The sequence below is a fragment of the Rattus rattus genome, chromosome 5, assembly GCF_011064425.1.
Source record: "Rattus rattus isolate New Zealand chromosome 5, Rrattus_CSIRO_v1, whole genome shotgun sequence".
Classification (NCBI taxonomy): Eukaryota; Metazoa; Chordata; class Mammalia; order Rodentia; family Muridae; genus Rattus; species Rattus rattus.
In genome coordinates this window covers 4,275,164-4,296,477 of record NC_046158.1, presented here as the reverse complement: position 1 = coordinate 4,296,477, position 21,314 = coordinate 4,275,164, and the positions used below count along the sequence as shown (strand labels likewise).

The window sequence follows — 21,314 nt, the reverse complement described above, 5'->3', positions numbered from 1 at the left end:
GAGCCCCACATAAGGGCGGGAGGCGTTTCAGAGTGGAGGGACAGTTTCGTCCCCACTTTTGGGGGGGGGGATGCTTACTTCCTTCCAGTGTCAAATCGACAGAGAGGCTGAAGACAGCTTGCCAGGGTCCTTGTCTCCAGGCACCCCAGGTTAGCCCTTCCACATTTTGCTGTGGGAGTCTCGCGTGGCAGGACCACTGACAGCCAGGTTGAGCTGCTCCAGGTGGTAGAATGGAGGCTTCTGTGCATGGAGAGCCTCATGCCTTGGATCTGTCTCTTTCTGGATATTCCCAGATCCTCAGCAAGCCTGGGAAAGTAGCTGAGACAGCCAAGGCTGTGGCCGTTCCCCAGGGAAGCCAGGCCAGTGGGGCTGTAGCTGGAAGAAGTCTTCTAAACTTCTGAGGAGGCAGGTCAAGCAAACACTTTGACCTTCACAAAGTGCAGGATTTTGATGTACTGTGCACACTCTCCTGTGGTCATTTAGTAAGCACCTACTGCATGCACCATCCAGGAGGAGGTGACTGGCCTGAACACGGGACCTTCTGTCTTGGGGATCTTAGCTTTTTTGGGTTGTGAACTTGTCGTGTTATGGGGGAAGAGCCTCCTTTGGGAGTTTGTTCCAAAGTATATGGGGGGAATTGAAGAACCTCTCTCCTTGGCAAGGCAACTTAGAATTCTGACCATCCTGCCACAAGAGAGGACCATACTGAAGGCAGGCAATGCGACCTTGAGTTTGTCCCAGGGTGTATGGCATATGTAACTACATGTATTCATTTGTGAGTGTATGGGGAAGCTGGAGGTCAGCACTGGGCATCTTCCCTAGGTGATCTCCTGTTGACTCCTTGAGTCACAGTATTTCACCAAAGCCAAAACTAACCAGGTTGCCTGGTGAGTGAGCTCCAGGGTTGCCCGTCTGTGCACCCCCGACCCAGTGTTGGTTTATAGGCACGTGCGTGCGCTCCCAGCTTCTGCGCGGTCCTGAGAAGCCGAACTCAGGTTCTTATGTGTAAACACCACATGCTTTTTTCTACTGAGCTAGGCTTCTGAGCCCAAGGTGGGCATTTTCAAAAACCAAGCTTTGGGTAGACCCCATGGGTGGCACACAAGCTTGGCTCGGTCCATGCTCAGCTACAAAAGCTGATGATGCAGGAGTGTGCCAGGGGACGGAAGAGCTCACCACACCGCGTTTTCTTGTCTGGGAAGTCACCGTATAATTTCCCAGGAGAGCACTGGGCATCTCCTTCTCCCTGCTGCATGGCCCACTGCTCTGTACCCCACGATCTTCTCTTTAGCCTATTCTGGGGGGTTGGGACAAATCTCTTGTCCAGCAGCAGTAAGTACACCCAACAAATTGCCCAGATTCTTTAACTCCCTTTGAAGAGAGGCGACTTGTTTCCTACAACAGTGGCCCTGGGGAGCCCCAACCAGGAGGACCCTGAGATGGTCTAACCTTGGACTCTACCCAGCAGCATTCAGGGTAGTGGAAAGGCTGAGACATGGGCTGCTAGGGGCAGGATGGGGGGTGGCAACGGGTTCTGTTGCCTTCAAGGGGACTGACTTTATGCCCATACTTGTTCCCCCGTAGCAGGATCTCCCTCTTTTTCCCTTGGGCACAATTGTGCTGATGGGATCCTTTGCCTTTTGAGGTGGTGGCCAGGGTGAAGGAAGGGGGCTGAGCTTGGTGCTGGGTACCCAGGAAGACTATGTGAGAGCTGACCACAGCCTAACATCCCAGTCGTCTGGGTGGTGGCAGAGGTTTCTCCCCTCCCCTCGCCCTCTCCACTGAAGCCCTCTGAAGAGTAGGGGTACACTCTCAAGAGTGTTCTCAGCAAGGCAGGGCTGGGTAGAGAATCTGGGGTGCACAGCTGGCAAGGGACAGAGCTTTGGGACAGGGTGGGTGCTCCCTCTGTGACTCTCAGCCAGTCCCTCAGCTCCCTCATGTGTAGCCGTGACCCCCCATTCCTCTTCCTGGTTCCCTCAGCTTCCTAGGCTCTCCTGGCTGTCAAGCCTCTGGGGTAATTTATCAGCCATGAAGGGCCCATCAGCAGTCCTCTGGCAGAGGGTAACAAGGCCAGACTCTTTCCTTCCTTCTCCATCAGCGGCCAGAGCTCAGGCCAGCAGATGGCTGGCTCCCAGGCCCCACCCCATAGACATCTGGAAGCCATCACGGACACCAAATAAACAGTGTGCTTGCTTAATGAAGGACTCTGCTCAGAAGGCCCCTCAGTTCCGCTCTGGAGGCCTGGGGGCACAGCCAGGTCCAGAAGGCCTTGACCCTAAGCCTGGCCCTACAAGGTGGTCTGGACTTGCTGTGAGAATCACACTCCCCTCCAGGAGGTTGCCTCATGCTGGGGCCATAAGGGTGCTGCTGTCCGTGTCCCAGCCTTCTTTGTGGTTTGGTAGCATCCTCTCTCCACCAGAACAATTTAGAACAGCTTGCAGTAGCTCCGTCACTGGAGTAGCGGATGTAACTTGTCCAGAAGATTGCTGCCTGGGGCAGCCTCCTTTCTGGGTCACCATCCTCTGTCCCAACTGTATGACCTGAGGAACAGGCAGTTGGCACAGAGCTCCTTCTCTATCTGGCAATGTCTCCGTAGCTTCACTGATTCCTCAGCAGTCACTGTCTTCCTTCCATCCTCTACCGTGGAGACAAAGGACCCTGTCCTGGTCCATCAGCTGCGGCAGGTGGAGCCTTTTCAAGAGACATGTTTCACAGAAAACTAGGGAGAACAAAGTCGATTCTTATCCCGTGATAACTGAGGTCTCAGCACGTGTCTCAGTAAATCAAAGTCTCAGTAAAACGTGCTCATTTTCAAAGTCTCAGGCACATCTTCCAATTCCCTTCCCTTCTGTGAAAAGCCACACAGGTAGGCAGAGCAGGAGAACTGCCAGTTAGGGTCACAATGGCCTGCAGGTAGCACACAAAGCCACTCTCTCCTAGTCTCATACCCGTGGCAGACATTACTAATCAATCACAGTTTTTTTTTTTTCTTTTTCTTTTTCTTTTCCTTCTCAGGCAACAACTCCAGGAAGGCATTTATAGCTGACTGACACTGTCAAGCAAACATCATACCCAGGTGTATGATAAACTCCTCACATCATTATCATTTTTTTTTCTTTTTTCTTTTTTTCGGAGCTGGGGACTAAACCCAGGGCCTTGTGCTTGCTAGGCAAGTGCTCTACCACTGAGCTAAATCCCCAACCCATCATTATCATTTTTAAATGGCTTTTAGTTTCTGAAATTACTATGAATGGGGGAGGGGAGAGGCATGGCGGCACACATCTTTAATCCTGGCACTCAGAGGTAGAGGCAAGCAGTCCTCTGTAAGTTCAAGGCCAACCTGGTCTTGTTAGTAAGTTCCAGACCAGCCAGAGCTACATAGCCACTGTCTCAAAAATCAGACGAACAACATGCCCTAAGACGCACGGCTACCAACAATTCAGCACTTGCCTGCATCTTTCTCTTCTCTACCCCTCTGGACTTGGGCTGAGCCGTGATACTTTATCCATAAACAAGTTAGAATTGACTATTTTTAACTTGGACTTCTGGGAATGGAACCCAGGGTCTCATGTATGTTCCTCAGCTGAACCTTACTGGCACCGCCTCCCCCTACTCTCCCTCATAGTGTAGAATATTCTAATATTAATACACTTTCTTACTGTGATCTGGTACAAAAATCCTTGTTCAATTTCCCCCAACTGGCCTCAAAATGCCTTGTCTGGTTTGGTTTTGGTTTGCATGCGTGTATATGCATGCGTGTACGAGGGCACACGTGTGTTATTTGCACATGGCGATAGGAATTGACATCAGGTGTGTTCTCTCTGCGCTTCGTTGACTGGTGCAGGGTCTCTCTCAGCACCTGGAATTTTCAGGTTAAACTAGTCTGGCTAGCCAGCTTGGTCCAGGGATCCCCTGTCTCTACCGCCCAAGCACAGGGGTTACAGGTGGACTGTCATGACACCTAGCTTTTTATCTGAGCGCTGGCAGACTGAACACTGGTCCTGCCTCTTGCAAGGCAAATGCTTTATACACAGAGTCATCTCCCAGCCCTTCTTGATGTTTTCTGAAGAAGCATGCAGGGCTCAGGTCTTAATTGTTGCTGCCCGTTACACCTGATTGTTGTGTCTGTCATAGCCTCGAAAGTCTGGAGTCATCTGCTCCTTGTCAGGACACCAGCTGAAGAGGCCCTGATGGGTCCCGTGTTCTAAATTTTAGCCTTTGCCCCATGACGTCACTCATCTATTTCCTCCCTCTCTATTTCCTGTCTAACCCGAGTTTGTTGCAAGGCCTGGGCAGGCGGTGGCTGGTGTGTGTGGAGTGGTGTCTCAGGGCTGGTGTTGTGACTTCTTTCTGATGCCTGACATCAACAGACAAGCAGCACCTTGCCGTCTTACTGTAGCTGATGACACATTGTGTCACCGGTTCCAGTGGTGACAGGCAGCTGTGTATGGCAAGGCCGTATCTCCCCACCCCATACTGACTTCAGTGTCTGTGGGGTAACACCCAGGCTCCGGGTGGATATTTAGTCCCCATTAATCTTATACCCTGTGCTTTTAACATCCAGAGAGGATCCTTGCCCAAAACAATTATTTCATTAGTAGTTGCAAGACAATGGTTTCCTAATTGCGTCACTCCTTCCACATTTAGCAGTGGGCCTTCTTCCAAAAAGGCTCTGGGTCCTCGGGAGGGATGCTCTGGCTTGTGAGCACCATTCCTATTGAGTGCTGAGTCCTTTTCAGTGTTTTTCCTTGAATCATGTGGCACAGAAAGGTTTTTTCAGCACTGAGTATCAAACCCAGGGCTTCCTGTGACATAGGCAAACACTCTACTCAGTGACGGCGCCCCAGGCAAGCACTGAAGATTCTAACTTTAATCTATTTGACGGAATGCAGGACCCCGTAGTCCTGTCAAGATTAGCACCCTGTGAGAAGCCTGTGGCTCCACAAACCACACAGAAGAGAGACTCGAGATCTCCTAGGCACTCAGTATGCACCAGGGGCTTCTTCACAGGCAGAGGAGAGGCAGGAGCCTATGCTGCAGAAGCCTGTGCCTGCTCCTCTCTGCACCGAATCACCTCGTGTCCCCATGTGGGCATCGTTTGGAAACCATAGCCGCCAAGATGGCAGAAGAGCCAATCAGGCCCGGTGTAGGACAAGGGAGAGTCTGTGGGCTTTGAGGACTGAATGGATTGTCTGCCACCCCAACTGTCTGGGGAGTGTGTAGGTTCTGCACACAGTTAGCTGCTGGTTAGGGCTGCTTCGGGTGGCCAGGCACATCAATCAAACCCTGGGCACACTGGCTAGTTCAGCCTCTCTCATTTCTCCTCAGGTGTTAAAGTGGGTGGAGTCCGCCATCCAGGCCTCCAAAGTTCATCTGCTGTCAGCAGACCACGAGGAGGAGGGCGAACACACATGGAGAATCCCTTTTGACCCCAGCTTGAAGGAAGTCACCATCTCACTGAGCGGGCCAGGGCCTGAGATTGAAGTCCGGGACCCACTGGGTATGTCCCAGGGTTCACCTCCTCTTCAGATGTAAGACTGAGCTGGAAGGCCAGGCTGAGACAAAAAGAGGCGATGGAAGGAGGGGCCTGAGGAGATGGCTCAGCCAATAAAATGTCTGCCTCACAAACATGAGGACCAGAGTCTGAATGTCTAGTACCCATGAATGACAGCCACACTTTACCCTCAGTACTGGAGGGTGGAGACAGATGGCCCCTGAGCTCCTTGGCCAGCCGATGAGCTCCGAGTGCAGTGAGAGATCCTATCACAGAAAAGAAAGGATGGGCCAGTGAGATGGCTCGGTGGGTAAAGGAGCTTGCTGCGAAGCCTGAAGACCTGAGTTTCATCCCTGGGTCCCGCATGGTGAGAGGGTGAAACTGGCTGTGGAAAGCTGTTGTCTGACATATGTGCATGTGCACACATGTGTACACACACTCACATGCACACACACACCCTACACAGATATATCACACATACCCCTGCACTCCACAAAGAGGTGACAGAGGCAGGGGGTTCATGCTCAAGGATATATAGAAATTAGGAAGGAGCGAGGGGACATCAAGTTGTGTCCCTGCAGGTGGAGAAGGCTGGTGGTAACTGACCAATGGGGACTTAAAGTGATGACAGTTCCTGTCAGTCCCAAGGATACTGGAGGGTGGGGAACCTGGGAACCCTGGGATAAGAGAGGACTGAAAGACACCCGGGGCTTCCACAGGAAGGGTCCTGCAGACGGACGAAGGCCTCAATGTGCTCCTCAACATTCCAGACTCAGCCAAGGTTGTAGCCTTTAAGCCCGAGCACCCAGGACTGTGGGCCATCAAGGTAGGGACACTGGGTGTTCAGCATGGGAGCCTGGGATGTGTGGGCAGTGGTGTGGGTACATCGACGGGGTGCAGGGGCAAGAGCGGAGGAGGAACAACCTGCTTTGCCACCGTGAGGGAGGGAAGCAGTTTGGGATGACACCCAGAAAGGTTGAGAAGAAAAGTTCAGAAAATAGCCAAGTTGGCACGTGGCTCCCACTCCTGTCCTGGCTACAGAATGTAAATAAAGCAAGGTGACTGGGAGGTACAGGTGAGAGAGACAGGGCTGACGGGAAGATGCTGGAAGCCAGGCAAGAGGACAGGTTTGACCTGATGGAGGGGTGGCGGGTTCCTGCGATTGAACAAACACTTACTGAGCATCTGCCAGTACAAGGTGTTATGGCAACTGCTGCCGGTGAAGGGGCTATGCTGACCACCTCATATGTGTGTCTCTGAGATCAGAGCTACAGTGCCTCCAGGGAGGGTGTGGGGGCTGAGGGGTAGACAAGTAGGGGGACAGGCAGGGCCTGCAGGAGTTAGAAGAAAACGGAAGAGAAACCTCCAGAAGGAGAACAGGTGAGCTTGGCTTCGGTACCTGCTCGAGACACTGCCCATGTGCCTACAAAGGTAAGAGAGCCATATACAGCGGGTGAGGGAGTCTGCCAGCTGTGGGCAGTGGCATCTGGGCAGGAGCTAGGACCCTGGCACCTGATGCTGTGGTGACTTGGGTGGGGACCTGCACTAGGTGTACAGTAGCGGCCGCCACTCAGTGAGAATATCGGGCATCAGCAACATCAACTTCCGAGCCGGCTTCTCCGTGCAGCCCTCCCTGGACCTCAACCACACCATCGAGTGGCCTTTGCAAGGTACCTTGGGCCTGAGGATGACAATGGCTTTGGGAGGCTGAGGGAGGTCCTTCTGGCTGTGTGAGCCATTCGTGACTGTGGGATGGGTCCTGCGGAGGGGAAGATGGGCTATTGTTCCAGACCACAGGATGACTCTGGCCCAGCTTCCTCTCCATCAGCCCATGTGGTGATATTTACCTTCAGAGCATCCTTCCAGCCACCAAGGGCTGAGGGGACCCCATACTGTCCCTTTTAATATTGAGCCACTGTCTCTCCTGTCTTTATGTTCCTGTATATATGTTCAAGTGTGTGTGTGTGTGTGTGTGTGTGTGTGTGTGTGTGTGTATGCACATGCGTGTGTGCAGGTCAGGGGACTTCCTCTGCAGTCATTCCTCCAGCACTGGTCACCAATTGCTTTTGAGTTTTTTCATTTTATGTGCGTGACTTTTGCCTGGATCTATGTGTACCGTGTATATGCAGTACCTACAGAAGCCAAGTGAGGGCAGCCTCACTTCCGGTACTGAAGTTAACAGGTGTTTCTGAACCACCACGTGGGTGCTGGGAGTTCAACCTGGGTCCTCTGGAATAGCAGCCAGAGTTGCTACCATTGAGCCATCTCTCCAACCCCGAACCATCAGTTTTTTAGAAGGGTCTTTCACTGCCTGGAGCTCACCAAGTGGGCTAGGTTAGCTAGCCGTCAAGCTCCAGGCATCCACCCATCTCTCCCTCTCCAGCACTAGGATTGCCTGTGTAATCCCTCTTCACTCCTTTTTCCTTGTTGAGACCTATATGGATATAATCCTGCATCCTCGGGCTTCCTGACTGTATCCTTTAGACTTTATGTGGACTTGATGGTCTTTAAAAAGCCATTGTAACTGCCTGAAAGGGGAGAGACACAAACAAAGTTTTTCTTAAAAAGCTAGGGAGATAGATTAGTGGCAGAATGCTTGCAAATGTCTGCAAGATTTTGGTTTAATTCCTAGGATTGCATGAGGACCAATAGAATAAAGGAGGAGGAAGAGGAATAGGAGGAGGAGGAGGAGGAGGAAGAGGAGGAGGAGGAAGATACTGGAAATGTTTGTTTGTTTTGATTTTGATACAGGGTTCTCTGTGTAGCCCTGACTGTCCTGGATCACTTTGTAGACCAGGCTAGTCTCCAATTCACAAAAATCTGCCTCTGCCTCCCCAGTGCTAGGATCAAAGGTGTGCACCTCCATGCCCCGCTGAAACAGGAAGTAAGAGTGTTTGGCCCTGAGCTTCTATACTGGGATCATTAGGGCTTGGGGGAGTCTGTGGCTATTTGGACATTGAATGCCTGGACCAGGGCAAACAGCTACTGTATACCATTAGCTGGTCATACAAGACCTCAGGGGGTTTTTACATACTGTTGGCTGAATACTGCAGCATGGGCCTGAGCCTGATATTCACACGCTGGGCCTTCCGAGGGACTCACATTTAGATTCTTCTGTGCCAAGTGCAGACTTGGTGTTTCTTTGAAAATCATCAAACCATCTGAAAGAGGAGAAACCTGACTCAGGCTCTCAAATAAACTAAGGAAGTGGTGAAAGCTGAGTCCAGTTCCATGCTTGCAAGAGGGGTCGGGAGAGAGTCCTCATGCGGGGTAGATCACAGCCAACACCATGACAAATAAATGTGGGGTCGGGGTCGGGGGCGATGACATTAGCCTTTTCCCAGTCCTGTCTCACTAGGATCTGGGTTTGCAGAAGCAGATAGCTAATCCAGGCAGGAGTGGAGAAGCTGTAGTGCTTCAGGACCATGGACAGCCACACAGCGTCTTCCTTTCTCTTCTCCAGCCTTAGCTCACACAGGAGAAGATAGAGAAGATGCAGACCTGGGAAGGAAGGCCAAGGAGGCTGGCTCCTGAAATGCGGCCCCAGAGTCCAGCAGTCATCCCCTGCCTTCTCTTTGCAGGCATACCCATCTCCCTGGTGATCAACTCTACGGGTCTGCAGGCACCCGGCCACCTTGAATCTGTGGAGCTCTCACACAGCTCGGGGAGGTCCCTTCTCACTCTGCCTACACAACTCCTCTCCAATGAGTCCACTCATCAGCTCTGGGCTGGGCCACCCTTCCACGTACCAAAGGAGCGCTTTTATCTCAAGGTGAAGGGCAAAGACCAGGAGGGGAATCCTCTCCTCCGTGTCTCTGGAGTTTCCTACAGCGGGGTGGCCCCAGGTGAGTGTCTTCCTGGAAGCGTTTTCTGGCTAGATTATTTGGGAAAATGTCCACGGACAGCTGTTCTGTTAGGCGTTATGATAAATCCTGACACGAACTTCAATTTGAAGATGTAGGAAGTGTAGCAACCCACCCAGCAATGCTCCCACCTCCTTCCCATCCTCCCACCCATCCGTCTGTGTATCAATGTTCCCATCTATATAACCATCAACAGCTCGCTCATCCATGCCTTTATATCTATTTATCCATCCATCTACCTACCCGTCAGCCTAACTATCCACATGCATTTACCCAAGAATCTACCCATCCTCTTTGCTGTATACAGCCAACAAGCCATCCATCTATCCACTGATCCACCTACCCATCATCCAACTCCTTATCCATTCATCGCTTCATCTGTCTACCCTCTCACCCATTTCTCCATCCATCTATCCATCCATCCATCCATCCATCATCCATCCATCCATCTGTCTCTCCATCCATCCATCCACCCATCATTCATTCATTCATTCATTCATTCATTCATTCATAATTTTGAGGCTTACTAAGCTAAGTCCAAGCCATGGTGCATGGAAGCGTGGGCCCAGCACTTGCCAACGCTGGCCCATTGCCCACTTGAATCGGTTCTGTGTAGTGGACAGAGGTACTGCCCCTCCCTGAGCACCCACAGGAAAGTTCCGGGGAATCATGACAAGACAGTAAGTTCACCCATCTGCCGGAGGGCTCCCGAATCCTGTATGCTAATAGCTACAAGGGGTTCCTGAGACCATACTCAGCCACTGTCGATGCTTCATATCACCATACTGGCTCCCACCTGGGTGGCTTTTTCTGGCTTCTGTGCCCCAAAGTCAGGAAGCACCAGGGCAGGATAGAATCATGGGCTTCCCACCTCCACCTCTGCTCCTAGCAGGGGCACCTAGACTCCTGGGACACCTGACCACATTGCTGGGCTCTGTGGCCCTCCCTGTGACCACTGTCTTCTTTCCCCTGGAAGCACCTGAACCCAGAGGGGAAAGTCTCGTGGGCATTCCACACTTCTTGGTGGGGCAGTTATACATTCTTTTCTAGTAAGGCTGAGTGGAAGGCAGGAGAGAGGGCTGGCCTTGAGGCTATCCACAGTGCCCACACAAGAGCACTCCTTTAAGACTTGGCTGAGATCCCTTCCCCCTTCCCCTCTCCTTCCACCCTTTCCCCCCATTTTCCTTTCCTCTTTTCTATTTCATCCTGCCTTCTTGTGTCTGGGCATCTTGGCCACTACACCATGCTGCTATTCCTGGGCCTCCCTGCCATGCCTTTACAGCCTGAGGGGGAAATTTCTAGAGAGATTTCATCAGTGGAAACCCGTCTCCTTCCATTCCGTCCTCTCAGACGGAACCAGGAACTTGGGATGCCCCTGTGCAGCTGTGAGCTTTGGTCTCTGTTGATACTCTGATGGGGTAGGGAGGGGTGGGCCATGGTATTTTTTCCTCCCTACTTTCAGAGCTGAGGGGACTGGGGTTTGCCTCAGAACAGGTTTGCTCTGGGGCTAAAGGTGTGTAGGGGGTCTGTGGTTCCTGGTCCCATTCTGCTCAGAAGAGGGGTAACCAAGCTGGCTGGGAGAGCCTCCAGATTGTGGGGGCGAGCAGCGGCTGTACACACAGCTGAGGACGTGGCTGGAAGTCTGACACCCCTCTCCCTGGGGATGTGGCAGACAGCCCAGGGCATGATGTCACCTACCACTCTCCCAGCCCCCAGTCTGGGCTGTGAGGCAGTCTGGTGCATTGTCTCACCCCTTGAGCATCTTACTGGGCTCCTGTCTCCTCTGGCTGGGGAGCAAAGAAGGCAGCCTTATGGCCTGAGCGCTTGCCAGCACCATGGGCTGCTGCTGACCCTGCCGGGAACTTTCTCAGAGGCCTCCTGAAAACAACTCAAACAGGGAAAGAGGCTGCTGCTCCCAGGACAAGGGTCAGGTGAGGAGATGAGCAGTGGCAGACAGGGGCCCCGGAAGGAAGCTGTGAGTTTCCTCAAGGTTTTTTTTTTCTTTCTTTATCTCAAAAATGCTATTTCACATTCATAGTCATTTCCTGCCCCCCCCCATTGCAAAGATTTCCCTGCAGACAGATCTAGGTGAACTGGACCCCACTCCCGGACAAAGAATAGCCAATTACACAGACCACCGACACAGTGGGCAGCATCTGGTCAGATCTCAGAGCTGGTCCCAGGCAGGTCTGTCTACTAACTGGCTTCCTCGGAAGCCTTGGTGAGGGAGGTTGTGGAGTACTCTCCGCTGATGGTTGTTCCCAGCTCCTAACCACACCACAGGCTCAGGGCCATCATCAGCCCATCGATATAGCATCTTAGTGATTACACCAAGGAGAGTCCTTCTCGAAGCTAATTAGTTTTATGAGCGTTTAACCTTCGCTTGATGATTTTAAAAACGCCGCCTTAGCGTGTGATTATTAGCACTGCGTATTACCGGATCTCAATGTGACATTTCATACATGTCAGTAACGTAGTTTGCTCACGCCACCATTTCTGTGTCTTGCCCTCTACCTGTTTCCACTGGCTCCTCCCAACTCCTTCCTCCTCGTCGGCTGCAACCTGCTGAGTTTCTTTGGGGTTGCTTACAAGAGCACTAGTGAGCACGGACATTTCACCAACACCTGCACAACCTCCCCCTCACCCACCGTTAGCTGCCGTAAGGCCTCATGGATGAGTGGGACCCCGTGAACCCTTCGTTATTCCCTGACAGGATGTTGGCAGGCCCAGCCTATGGTAGACCTTGTGCACGTGGGTACAATGGTCATGTTGTTCTGGAAGCCAGCATCACACACAATTTCTCCCACTTCCTCTGCCTCTGCATTCTTCCTACCCTTTCCCTGACGTTCCCTAAACTTTGGCGGGATCACCCCTATTTGGCAGAAGTAGAAACTGAGGTTCTCAAAGGTAAGCAGCCTGCCTTGGGTGACCATTGAATTCAACCAGACGTTTAAAGGCTGGCCCCTGGCTCTTGTTTGTCCCTAAGGGCCCCTGTATGACTGTGAGGCACCAAGGGGAGGCTTCGGCATGGTAGGGAAGAGCTCTAAGCCCTGTGCTTGCCTGCAGGTGTGCCGCTGGTCAGCATGGCTCCCAAGATCCACGGTTACCTACAGCAGCCCCTGCTAGTGTCCTGTTCTGTGTATAGCAGCCTCCCCTTCCAGCTGCAGCTACAGCGAGATGGAGAGAGGCTGGGCGAGGAGCGGTACCTTCAGTGAGTGGCTGTTGGGCGGCAACTGTCCCTGACTCTGGGGCTCCAGTGCCCTGGGTAGATCTCAAAGAGTGGGCAGCGGGAGAGACTTGGAGTCACTTTAACTGTCATCCTGATCGGCCTGTATGGGGATGGGGAGAGTGGGTATTCTGGTTATGAATGGGCCCAGCAGTGGGGGTCAAGAATGGAGGGACCCCCTAGACCCTTCCCTTAGCGTGGGAGTCTAGAAATCAGAGAGGCCAAGGCATTAAGTCAGCTCACACAGCATACTGGGAATTTGCATGGCTTTTCTTACTGAGCCTCAGCGAGGAATTAGGGTTCCCCTCAGTGCAGCGGGGCTGAGGCCCCTGAGACTGAGGTCAGAGTGACCATAATGCCTGTTGCTTTTTCAGAGAGTCAGGAAACAGCAGCTGGGAGATCCCACGGGCCTCCAAGGCTGAGGAAGGCGTGTACCAGTGCATAGCTGTCAGCAGAGCTGGGACAGGCCGAGCCAGCGCCCAGATTGTCATCACAGGTGGATCCCCTTCTCTCTGTGTGCCCACTGTGTTCTTTCCCTCCCCCAAAGTGTTCTAGAAGCCACTCTCCATCCTCAGGGCAGAGTACTAGTCTGCTGTCACCTGGGGACAGTCTCTCTCTCTCTCAGAACATAGCTACCCTGCTCAACACTGGTCTCGTGCCTAGTGTCCCTGCAGGGTTACTCTATATTCTTGTCAGGATGTCACCACTGAGCTCTAGAAGACTGGAGATGCCACGGGCAGTCTCAGAATGAGATTGGATGTAATCTTTAAAGTTAGACACCCAGACAGTCTTGTGGGGAAGAAAAGAAATGCGACGTAGTGACCCCACATCCATTGATAAAAAGTTACACAGACCCCTGGCAGGAAGGTGGAAAAGCATAAAGCAGGACACCAAAGCCACCTTCGATTCCACCAGTCTAGCATGATGATGAGCTCTTCTGCCTGTGGTAAATCCTGTGTGTGCAGGGGCGCTTTCCTGTGAGCTTTTCTGCAGGAGCCAGAGGTTGACATAGGGTGTTCCCTCCTTTTTGTTTTTGAGGCAGGATCTCTCATGGAACCTAGGAAAGCGTTCTAATCTTAGCTTGACTGAGGAGTGGAAGGCGGCAGACCTCAGGGATCCTCGCATCCCCTCCCCCTCGAGCTGGGGCTACCGATGTGAGCCGCCACACCTGCGAATGATTAGAATCTAAACCTGGATCCTAACACTTGAACAGCTGCCATTTTATCTGTGGAGCCATCTCCCTAGCTCCCCAGAGGAAATTCTTTGCTCACATTTTTTTGAGGTGATTTCAGCAACCTGAGTCCACCATCTGCCGCAAGGCAGCCTGTGCCCCTCCGCACAGGGAGAGTCATTTTTATAAACGATGAGCAGGAAGGGGGCAGGATCAAGAACTGGTCTGCCATGTGCTGGTATCTGTACACACTGGGCTTTTCTCATTGCCGCTGAACTCCATTAAACTAAGTTGTAACTACCTTGACATTTCAATACAGAGCCCTGGAAACCGGGGATCACCCTGCAAAACTGAGGTCCCCTGGTTAACGGCTGCACCTGTAATTCGTGCACTGGGAAGCTGAGGTTTTAGGGTTGCTGCAAGTGTGAGGTCAGCCTGGGCTATATAATGAGTTCCAGGTCCACCAGGGTTACAGAAGGAGACCTAGTCTCAATGTCGGAAAACACACACACACAGACAGACAGACAGACAGACAGACACACACACACACACTCACACACACACACACACACACACACACACACACAGACACACACACACACACACACACACACACACACAGACACATACACATACACACACTGACACATACACACATACACACACATATACATACACACACATACACCACACACATACACAAAATCACATATACACACACCACACACGCACACACACACCACACACACACATACACACACACCACACATGGACACACATACACACACACACACACACACACCACACACACACATACACACACATCACACACATACACACACACACACACACATACACACACATCACACACATACACACGCATACACACATAAACATACACCATGTACCACACCCACACACATACACACACACCACACGCATATACACACACCACACACACATGCACACACACATATGACACATACACACACACACTGACACACACACACACACACACACACACACACACACACACACACACACACACCACAAAGTATGAATATTCACTACTGCTTAATTTTATCTACAGTCCAGTTTCTCTGTTTGTCCCCAAATGTGGCTTCTAAGCACTTTCAATAGCATTGCATTTTTTTCCTCTTTGTACTGGAGACAGAGTCTCACCAGGTAGCTATACTGGAACTGGCCGTGTGGCCCAGGCTGGTCTTAAACGCACAGCAGTCCTGCCTTTGCTTCCCAAGCATGGGCATCGTGGGCCACCATGCAGGCTGGGACGTTTACATCTCTTGCCTGTGCCCTGTTGGCCCTGCTCTTCCGGCAGGTGTCTCTGATCTTGTCAGTTTGATGGCTTGTGTTCCTGGAATAATAGACTTAGCAGCATCTCCTTTGCGTCTGTCTCAGGCTGCTTGTTGAGGGTCACCCTGTTGGAGGACAGAGATGTTCCCACCAAGTTTCTCCCTCTCCTGGCTGAGATTTTTGGCTGGGAGCGTGTGAAGATCTGAATAGGTCTTGTGGAGTGTGCATTGGCTGTGGCTTGTGAACACATCCATGCTGTGGCGAGCTCCAGGGTTTGATAGCACCCTAGGGAGAATGTGATGGGGGACACGCAATCTCTGAATGGAGAACACATGCAGAATGAGTGCTCTGCTGGCTGACGTGTCTGTCCCAAGTCACAGGGGACGGCTGTTCCCCCACCCCAGCTCCTTAATCTCTCCTGCAGACCCTCCACCACAGCTGGTCCCTGGCCCCAATGTGACCGTGTCCCCAGGGGAGACCGCCATCCTGTCATGCCAAGTCCTAGGTGAAACTCCTTACAACTTGACATGGGTCCGGGACTGGCGAGCCTTACCAGTCAAGACAGGCCGAGTCTCCCAGCTGCGTGACCTGTCTCTGGAAGTGAACAGCGTTGTCCCCAGTGATGGTGGGCAGTACCAGTGTGTGGCCAGCAATCCGAATGGGGTCACAAGGGCATCTACCTGGCTCCTGGTGCGAGGTGAGGCCCCTCCCACTGTTGCTGTTCCCTAGCACATTCTACCTAGTGTTCACTGGGGACACCATCAGCCCTTCCTTCTGCTCAAACTTGGAACCTTTAGAGATGGTGGGGCCTGTCTCCTAGCTAAGTGGTGATCGCTATTGGAACTCATCAAGTGTTCTGTATTGAGCCAGCCTCTCCTACTGGTGCTGGGAGTGTGCTGAGAGACCCTACCTAGGCTCTGCAGGACAGAGATTGATTAGTTATGTCTTCCTTGGCGTGGAAGCGAGGAGTACATTTGTCTTTTTAGGGAATTTGGCTGGCAGCTTGGCTTGAGCCTCACTGGGTCTGTGGACTGAGAGCACCTAATTGAACAAACCTTATTTGGGGAGTTGGTTTAGGGCAGGTGATGGGGTTCACCTCAAAGTCACAGAGATGTGACCGTCCCTAGCCCTGGCACCTGCTGAGTACCCAAAGCCTTCAGCAGTGTCCAGCTCAAAGCAACCCAGGGTCAGTGCCCACTCTCCCCACACCCAGGGATGCCACATGGGGACTCTGGCTCTGGGGGCCTGTGCTTCCTCTCCACTGCCTCCCCAACTGTGATTAAGGGTCAGGCAGGGCCATTGCGGGGAAGCACACTGGTCAGATGGGGTCTTCTCATCCACAGAGCCCCCTCAAGTCAGCATCAATGCCAGGTCCCAGCGTTTCTCCCAGGGTGTGGAGGTGAGGGTCAGCTGCTCAGCCTCTGGGTACCCCAAACCCCACATCTCCTGGAGTCGTGAGGGCCTCGCCTTGCCAGAGGACAGCAGGTGAGTCAATGAGAGCTTTAGGCCTGGCAGTAGCTAGACAGTGCTGGGAGGGTACCTCGGCCGGCATCTTCTGAAAAAAAAAAATGACGTGGTGTGTGCCTGACTTCCGTCAGGATCAGCTGAGCATGGAGTGTCAGGCTCTCGGGTCTCAGAGAAGAGCCCTGGTAATTAAAATGGCAGAATCCTTAGCCTACTTGTCCCAGAGAAACCTGCCAGGGTCTGAATGTCATTTACTAGTGGCATTAATTTGTAATTAATGATGACTATGGGGTCACCATATGTCACATGTTTTTCTGGCACGACCTCAGAATCCATGTGGATGCCCAAGGCACACTCATCATTCAGGGAGTGGCCCCAGAGGATGCTGGGAACTACAGCTGCCAGGCCGCTAATGAAGTAGGCACAGACGAGGAAACGGTCACCCTCTATTACACAGGTACGTGGGCCATAGCTTCTCAGGGCACGCTCTTCCCTACCTCCTGCTCAGGGACACTGAGCGTCTGTGGTGTGCCAGGCCCTGTGCCTATAGTTCCTGATGTGAGACATAGGTTGGGGTTCTGGTGGGGAGACACACAACACCCATGCAAGGGATTGGTATTGCAGCTAGTGGGGCCGTGTGAATAAATGTGGGTGCTAGGGGTGTGGGGGGCAGGTGGAGCAGGGAATGGAATCTCTTCCCACCGAAGCCACGGAAGTCTGGCCTCAGAGTAGCCAGCCCCATATTTTCTCCTCTGGCCCACACAGACCCACCATCTGTGTCTGCTGTCAACGCTGTGGTTCTCACAGCTGTTGGGGAAGAGGCTGTGCTACTGTGTGCGGCGTCTGGGGTCCCCCCACCACGGGTCATCTGGTATCGAGGTGAGTTTAATGGGGAGAAGCCCAGGAAATGTCCACCATGTCCCTGGACTTACAGTTTTCTGGAAGGTCACTGGCAGGCAGGGACTCCCAACAGGGAAGGCGGTGGGGGGTTTCACAAGGGGGCTAACTGGTTCCAGCAACCAGACCCCAGCAGCCTCATAGCCTGCTAGTATCCAGTCAGACCTGGGTCCTTGTTCTCTCCCCTAGGAGGACCCTGAGCCTCAGTTTCCTTATCTGGAAATGAGTCTTATGAGGATTAAGTATGGTGTGCTTAGAGCAAGCCTGGGCTAATATCTAGCTGAGTTTAGTTAGTGGATGGGGTTGCTTCCCATGCCTGGCAGGGGATAGTGCCATGGGCAACTTCTGAAGGTCAGCTGGAGTCCCCAGAGGGGACTCATACCTGATTCTACCCTGCAGCTCCTGTCTGGTGTCTCATCAGAGCCTGGCAGGCCTGGTGGCCTTGGCTCTGTGTTCTGCCAAGGGTATTTTGTCTAAATTCTCTGGCTAGCGGGAGGTAGGTGCTTTGAGATTCCTGGCTCAGGGTTGATGACCCTGCCCCAGACCCACCCATCAAAGAAGGTGTTAGGGTGGCATATTCTTCAGCCTTAGGAGGGAAGGGATTTTTGACACCTGCTGTGACATGGGGGGGCTTAAGAACAGTGTGGAGAGGAGGCAGGTCCCAAGAGACTTAGCAGTCCATTGGCATGAGGTCCCAGAGCCATTCACAGGGACAGGAGAAGTGACTGCACGTGTGTGTGTGTGTATGTGTGTTGAGTATGCATGCACGTGCACGTGTGTGTGTGTGTATGTTTGTGTTTGCATGCTGCGTGTTGAGTGTGCATTGTGTATTTGTGCATGTGTGCATGTGACTGTGTATGTGCCTCTGAGTGTGCATATGTGTGTGCATGCATATGTGTGTGTGCACGTGAGCACATGGGCATGTGTATGCATATGTGTGTTCATGTGTGCATGCATGCGTGTTTGTGTGTGTGCATGTGTGTTGAGTGCACATGCACGTGCACATGTATGTGCATGTGTGCATGTGAGTGTGTATGTGCCTCTGAGTGTGCATATGTATGTGCGTGTATATGTGTGTGTGCACGTGAGCACGTGGGCATGTGTATGTATATGTGTGTTCATGTGTGCATGTATGCATGTTGAGTGTGCATACATGTGTGTTTGTGTGTGTGCGCGTGTGTGTGCGTGCATTGTATTTAATGTGTGCATGTGAGTGTGTATGTGCCTCTGAGTGTGCATATGTGTGTGCGTGTATATGTGTGTGTGCACGTGAGCACGTGTGCATGTGTATGTATATGTGTGTTCATGTGTGCATGTATGCATGTTGAGTGTGCATGCATGTGTGTTTGTGTGTGTGTGTGTGTGTGTGTGTGTGTGTGTGTGCATGCGTTGTATTTAATGGAACGGTCACAATGGGGAGAACGGGAGGAATGAGGAACCTACAGGCAGGTGACGCGATGTCACTCAGCACAGGTGCTTCATGCCCAGAGCTGAGCAAGTAGAGCTGTGTATTTGAAATTTAACCAGAGTGTCAAGATGGGAGAGGCGACATGGTCCTCAGTCGCCTTGGAGAGAGATATCAGGGAGGCAGGCATGGGAGAGGTATCTACCAGACACCACTCACTTTTCCTGTGCCCTAAAAGCAGATCCTGGCCTCAGTAGGACCTGGGGGTAAGACAGTAAGAGGCCTGGGTGTGGAGACTTTGAGGGAAGAACTTGTCATGTCAGAGTCTGGGTGAATCCCAGCCCTGGCCAATGAGTGGCTTGGGAGAAACTCGGACCCTGACATGCTCTAAGTCTGGGCCCAGAAATCATGACTTTGGGAAAACCACCTCCACCAAACTCCTGTGTGACCTGTAGAAGCCCTGGGTCAGGAAGCCTGAGATCTTAGCTCCCGGACAACCAAGGACCCCAGCCAATACTTTTCCATCTTTGTTTTAGGAGGTCTGGAAGTGATTCTGGCTCCTGAAGGCTCCAGGTCTGGGACACTGCGGATCCCTGAAGCTCAGGAAAGAGACGCTGGCCTCTATACCTGCAAGGCTGTAAACGAACTGGGTGATGCCTCTGCTGAAATCCAGCTGGTGGTTGGATGTGAGTGTGCACTGCCCACCCTCGCTTCCCACCCCGCCCACCGCCCAACCCCTGCCCTGCCTTTAAAGAGGAAGCTAATATCTGTACCTCCAATGCCAGCGTAGGGCTTTGGAGACCCACAGGGAACTGGGACACGTCTTAGTCCTTAGCTTTGTGGCTGTGGCTAAGTAATGAGAGTTTTACTTTTAGAAAAGATTATCTGTACCCCCAGGCGGGTGTGGAACCCCTCAATTAAAGCCTGGCAGAAAGGGGAGACTCCAAGAGCTACCACCTGTTGTGGGTCAGCCCAGCCTGGGGATCATCCTGCGGGCCCAGTGAGATGTTTTAGAAAGGATTTCATGCTCAGACTGTCAAAGTCGATAAAGAGCCTTCTTAGTCCAATAGTAAAACAAGAGCTGTCACGTCTGCAGTATTTGACAGCTCTGAGCATGCCCTAGGTGTACACTCATAAAATCATCACGACCCTTGGACGTGAGGGTCATCAGTACCCCTTTACAGATGGGGGAATGAGGCACAAAGAAGGCACGTGGCTTGCCCAAGGTGCTAGGCATGACAGAGTTGAAAGTTGACGGTGGCTCTAAGCCCTTGATCCTGGTGTGCGGGGTCAGCACTGGACAATAACCAACATCCTTCTCTTCTCTGAGCTCCAAGCTCCTTCTTGCCCAAATGCTTCTGAGGTACATGTGCATGAGATGAGGGAGGTTCGAGACATGAAACACTGTCATTGTCTTAGCTGGAAGGTTCTAGAAGACTATGTGTGGCATTGCTGTGGTCATTAGCCTTGGCTCCACATTTGATTGCCTTTCAGCGGAGCCGTATGTCTTTGGGGTCCAGGTCGAGGTCCCCTGCTCCTTTGACAAGGCCCAGGTCAGAGGGAAGAGGCAATGGTTATCCGGGACCAAGCAGGGTAGGGGTGAACAATAGCGGGCAGCTGTGGGTCTTGGACAAGCAAGCCTGGTAGAGAGAGTGGGAAATCAAATTTCCTGCCCATCTGGGCAGCAGCTGTGGTCCAGCCTTCCTGGCCAAGCTGGCAGGTGCTGGGAGCAGGTGGGTGTTATGCCTACTTCCTGCTGTGGCTTGGGGAATGGGCTTCTTGTAACATGTAGGACCCAGGAAAGGAGGCAGCCTGTCTGTCTTTCCAGCCAGAGTCTGCAGTAGTAGAGGAGCCAGTAAGCTCCATGACACTTTCTTCTCTGAGGCTTGAGAGGAGGAACCCAGTGCTTGGTGTGAGACAAATGCCCTATCGCTGAGCCACATCCCTGGAGGGCACTTTTGAATCACCTGGGCCTGGCACTTGTCAATCAAGAGAAAGAGAATCCTGGACAACTTGTCTGGCTGAGTGGCTTGCCCTCGAGAGTCCCACTTCCCCCTCTGTGTGGTCGGATGATTGTAGTAGGACCCTGCTATGGGGGTCCTTGGCAGACCAAATCCAGACTATGTGCTTGATGTGTGTTCCCATGGACAACTAAACCAACACACTTAGGTGGCTGTCCGCTGTGTCCAGACCTGGCAGGCTGACAAGGTGCTAGCCGTGAATGACTCTCCATACATTTAGCATGACAGCACCCCTCTCCCCCACATTTTATGTCCTGAGTTAAACTATGCACACCATTGTTACATGTTTGAGTCTGGATCTCATGTGGTCCAGGCCGACCTCAGACTCACCATGTAGCCGAGGATGGACCTTTAGTTTCTGTTGCTACCAGTCAGGTCCAGGTTGGGGATATCTCCAGGTTCTTGGCTGATTCTTCGAGGACTTGAACCATAACTTCACACAGACTTGCAGAAGCATTA

At 52.3% G+C, this 21,314-nt stretch overlaps 1 protein-coding gene across 1 annotated transcript in view; it reads left to right on the top strand.

Annotated features, from left to right (window-relative positions):
* Hmcn2 (hemicentin 2) overlaps nt 1-21,314 on the top strand; it is a 148,212-nt gene that overhangs the window by 23,253 nt on the left and 103,645 nt on the right. Inside the window, 11 exon segments of the mRNA XM_032902812.1 lie at nt 5,329-5,500; nt 6,214-6,320; nt 7,044-7,164; nt 9,076-9,339; nt 12,424-12,568; nt 12,958-13,079; nt 15,493-15,765; nt 16,412-16,553; nt 16,862-16,989; nt 17,298-17,411; nt 19,371-19,520. Of these exon segments, the coding sequence (XP_032758703.1) occupies nt 5,329-5,500; nt 6,214-6,320; nt 7,044-7,164; nt 9,076-9,339; nt 12,424-12,568; nt 12,958-13,079; nt 15,493-15,765; nt 16,412-16,553; nt 16,862-16,989; nt 17,298-17,411; nt 19,371-19,520 (1,738 nt within the window).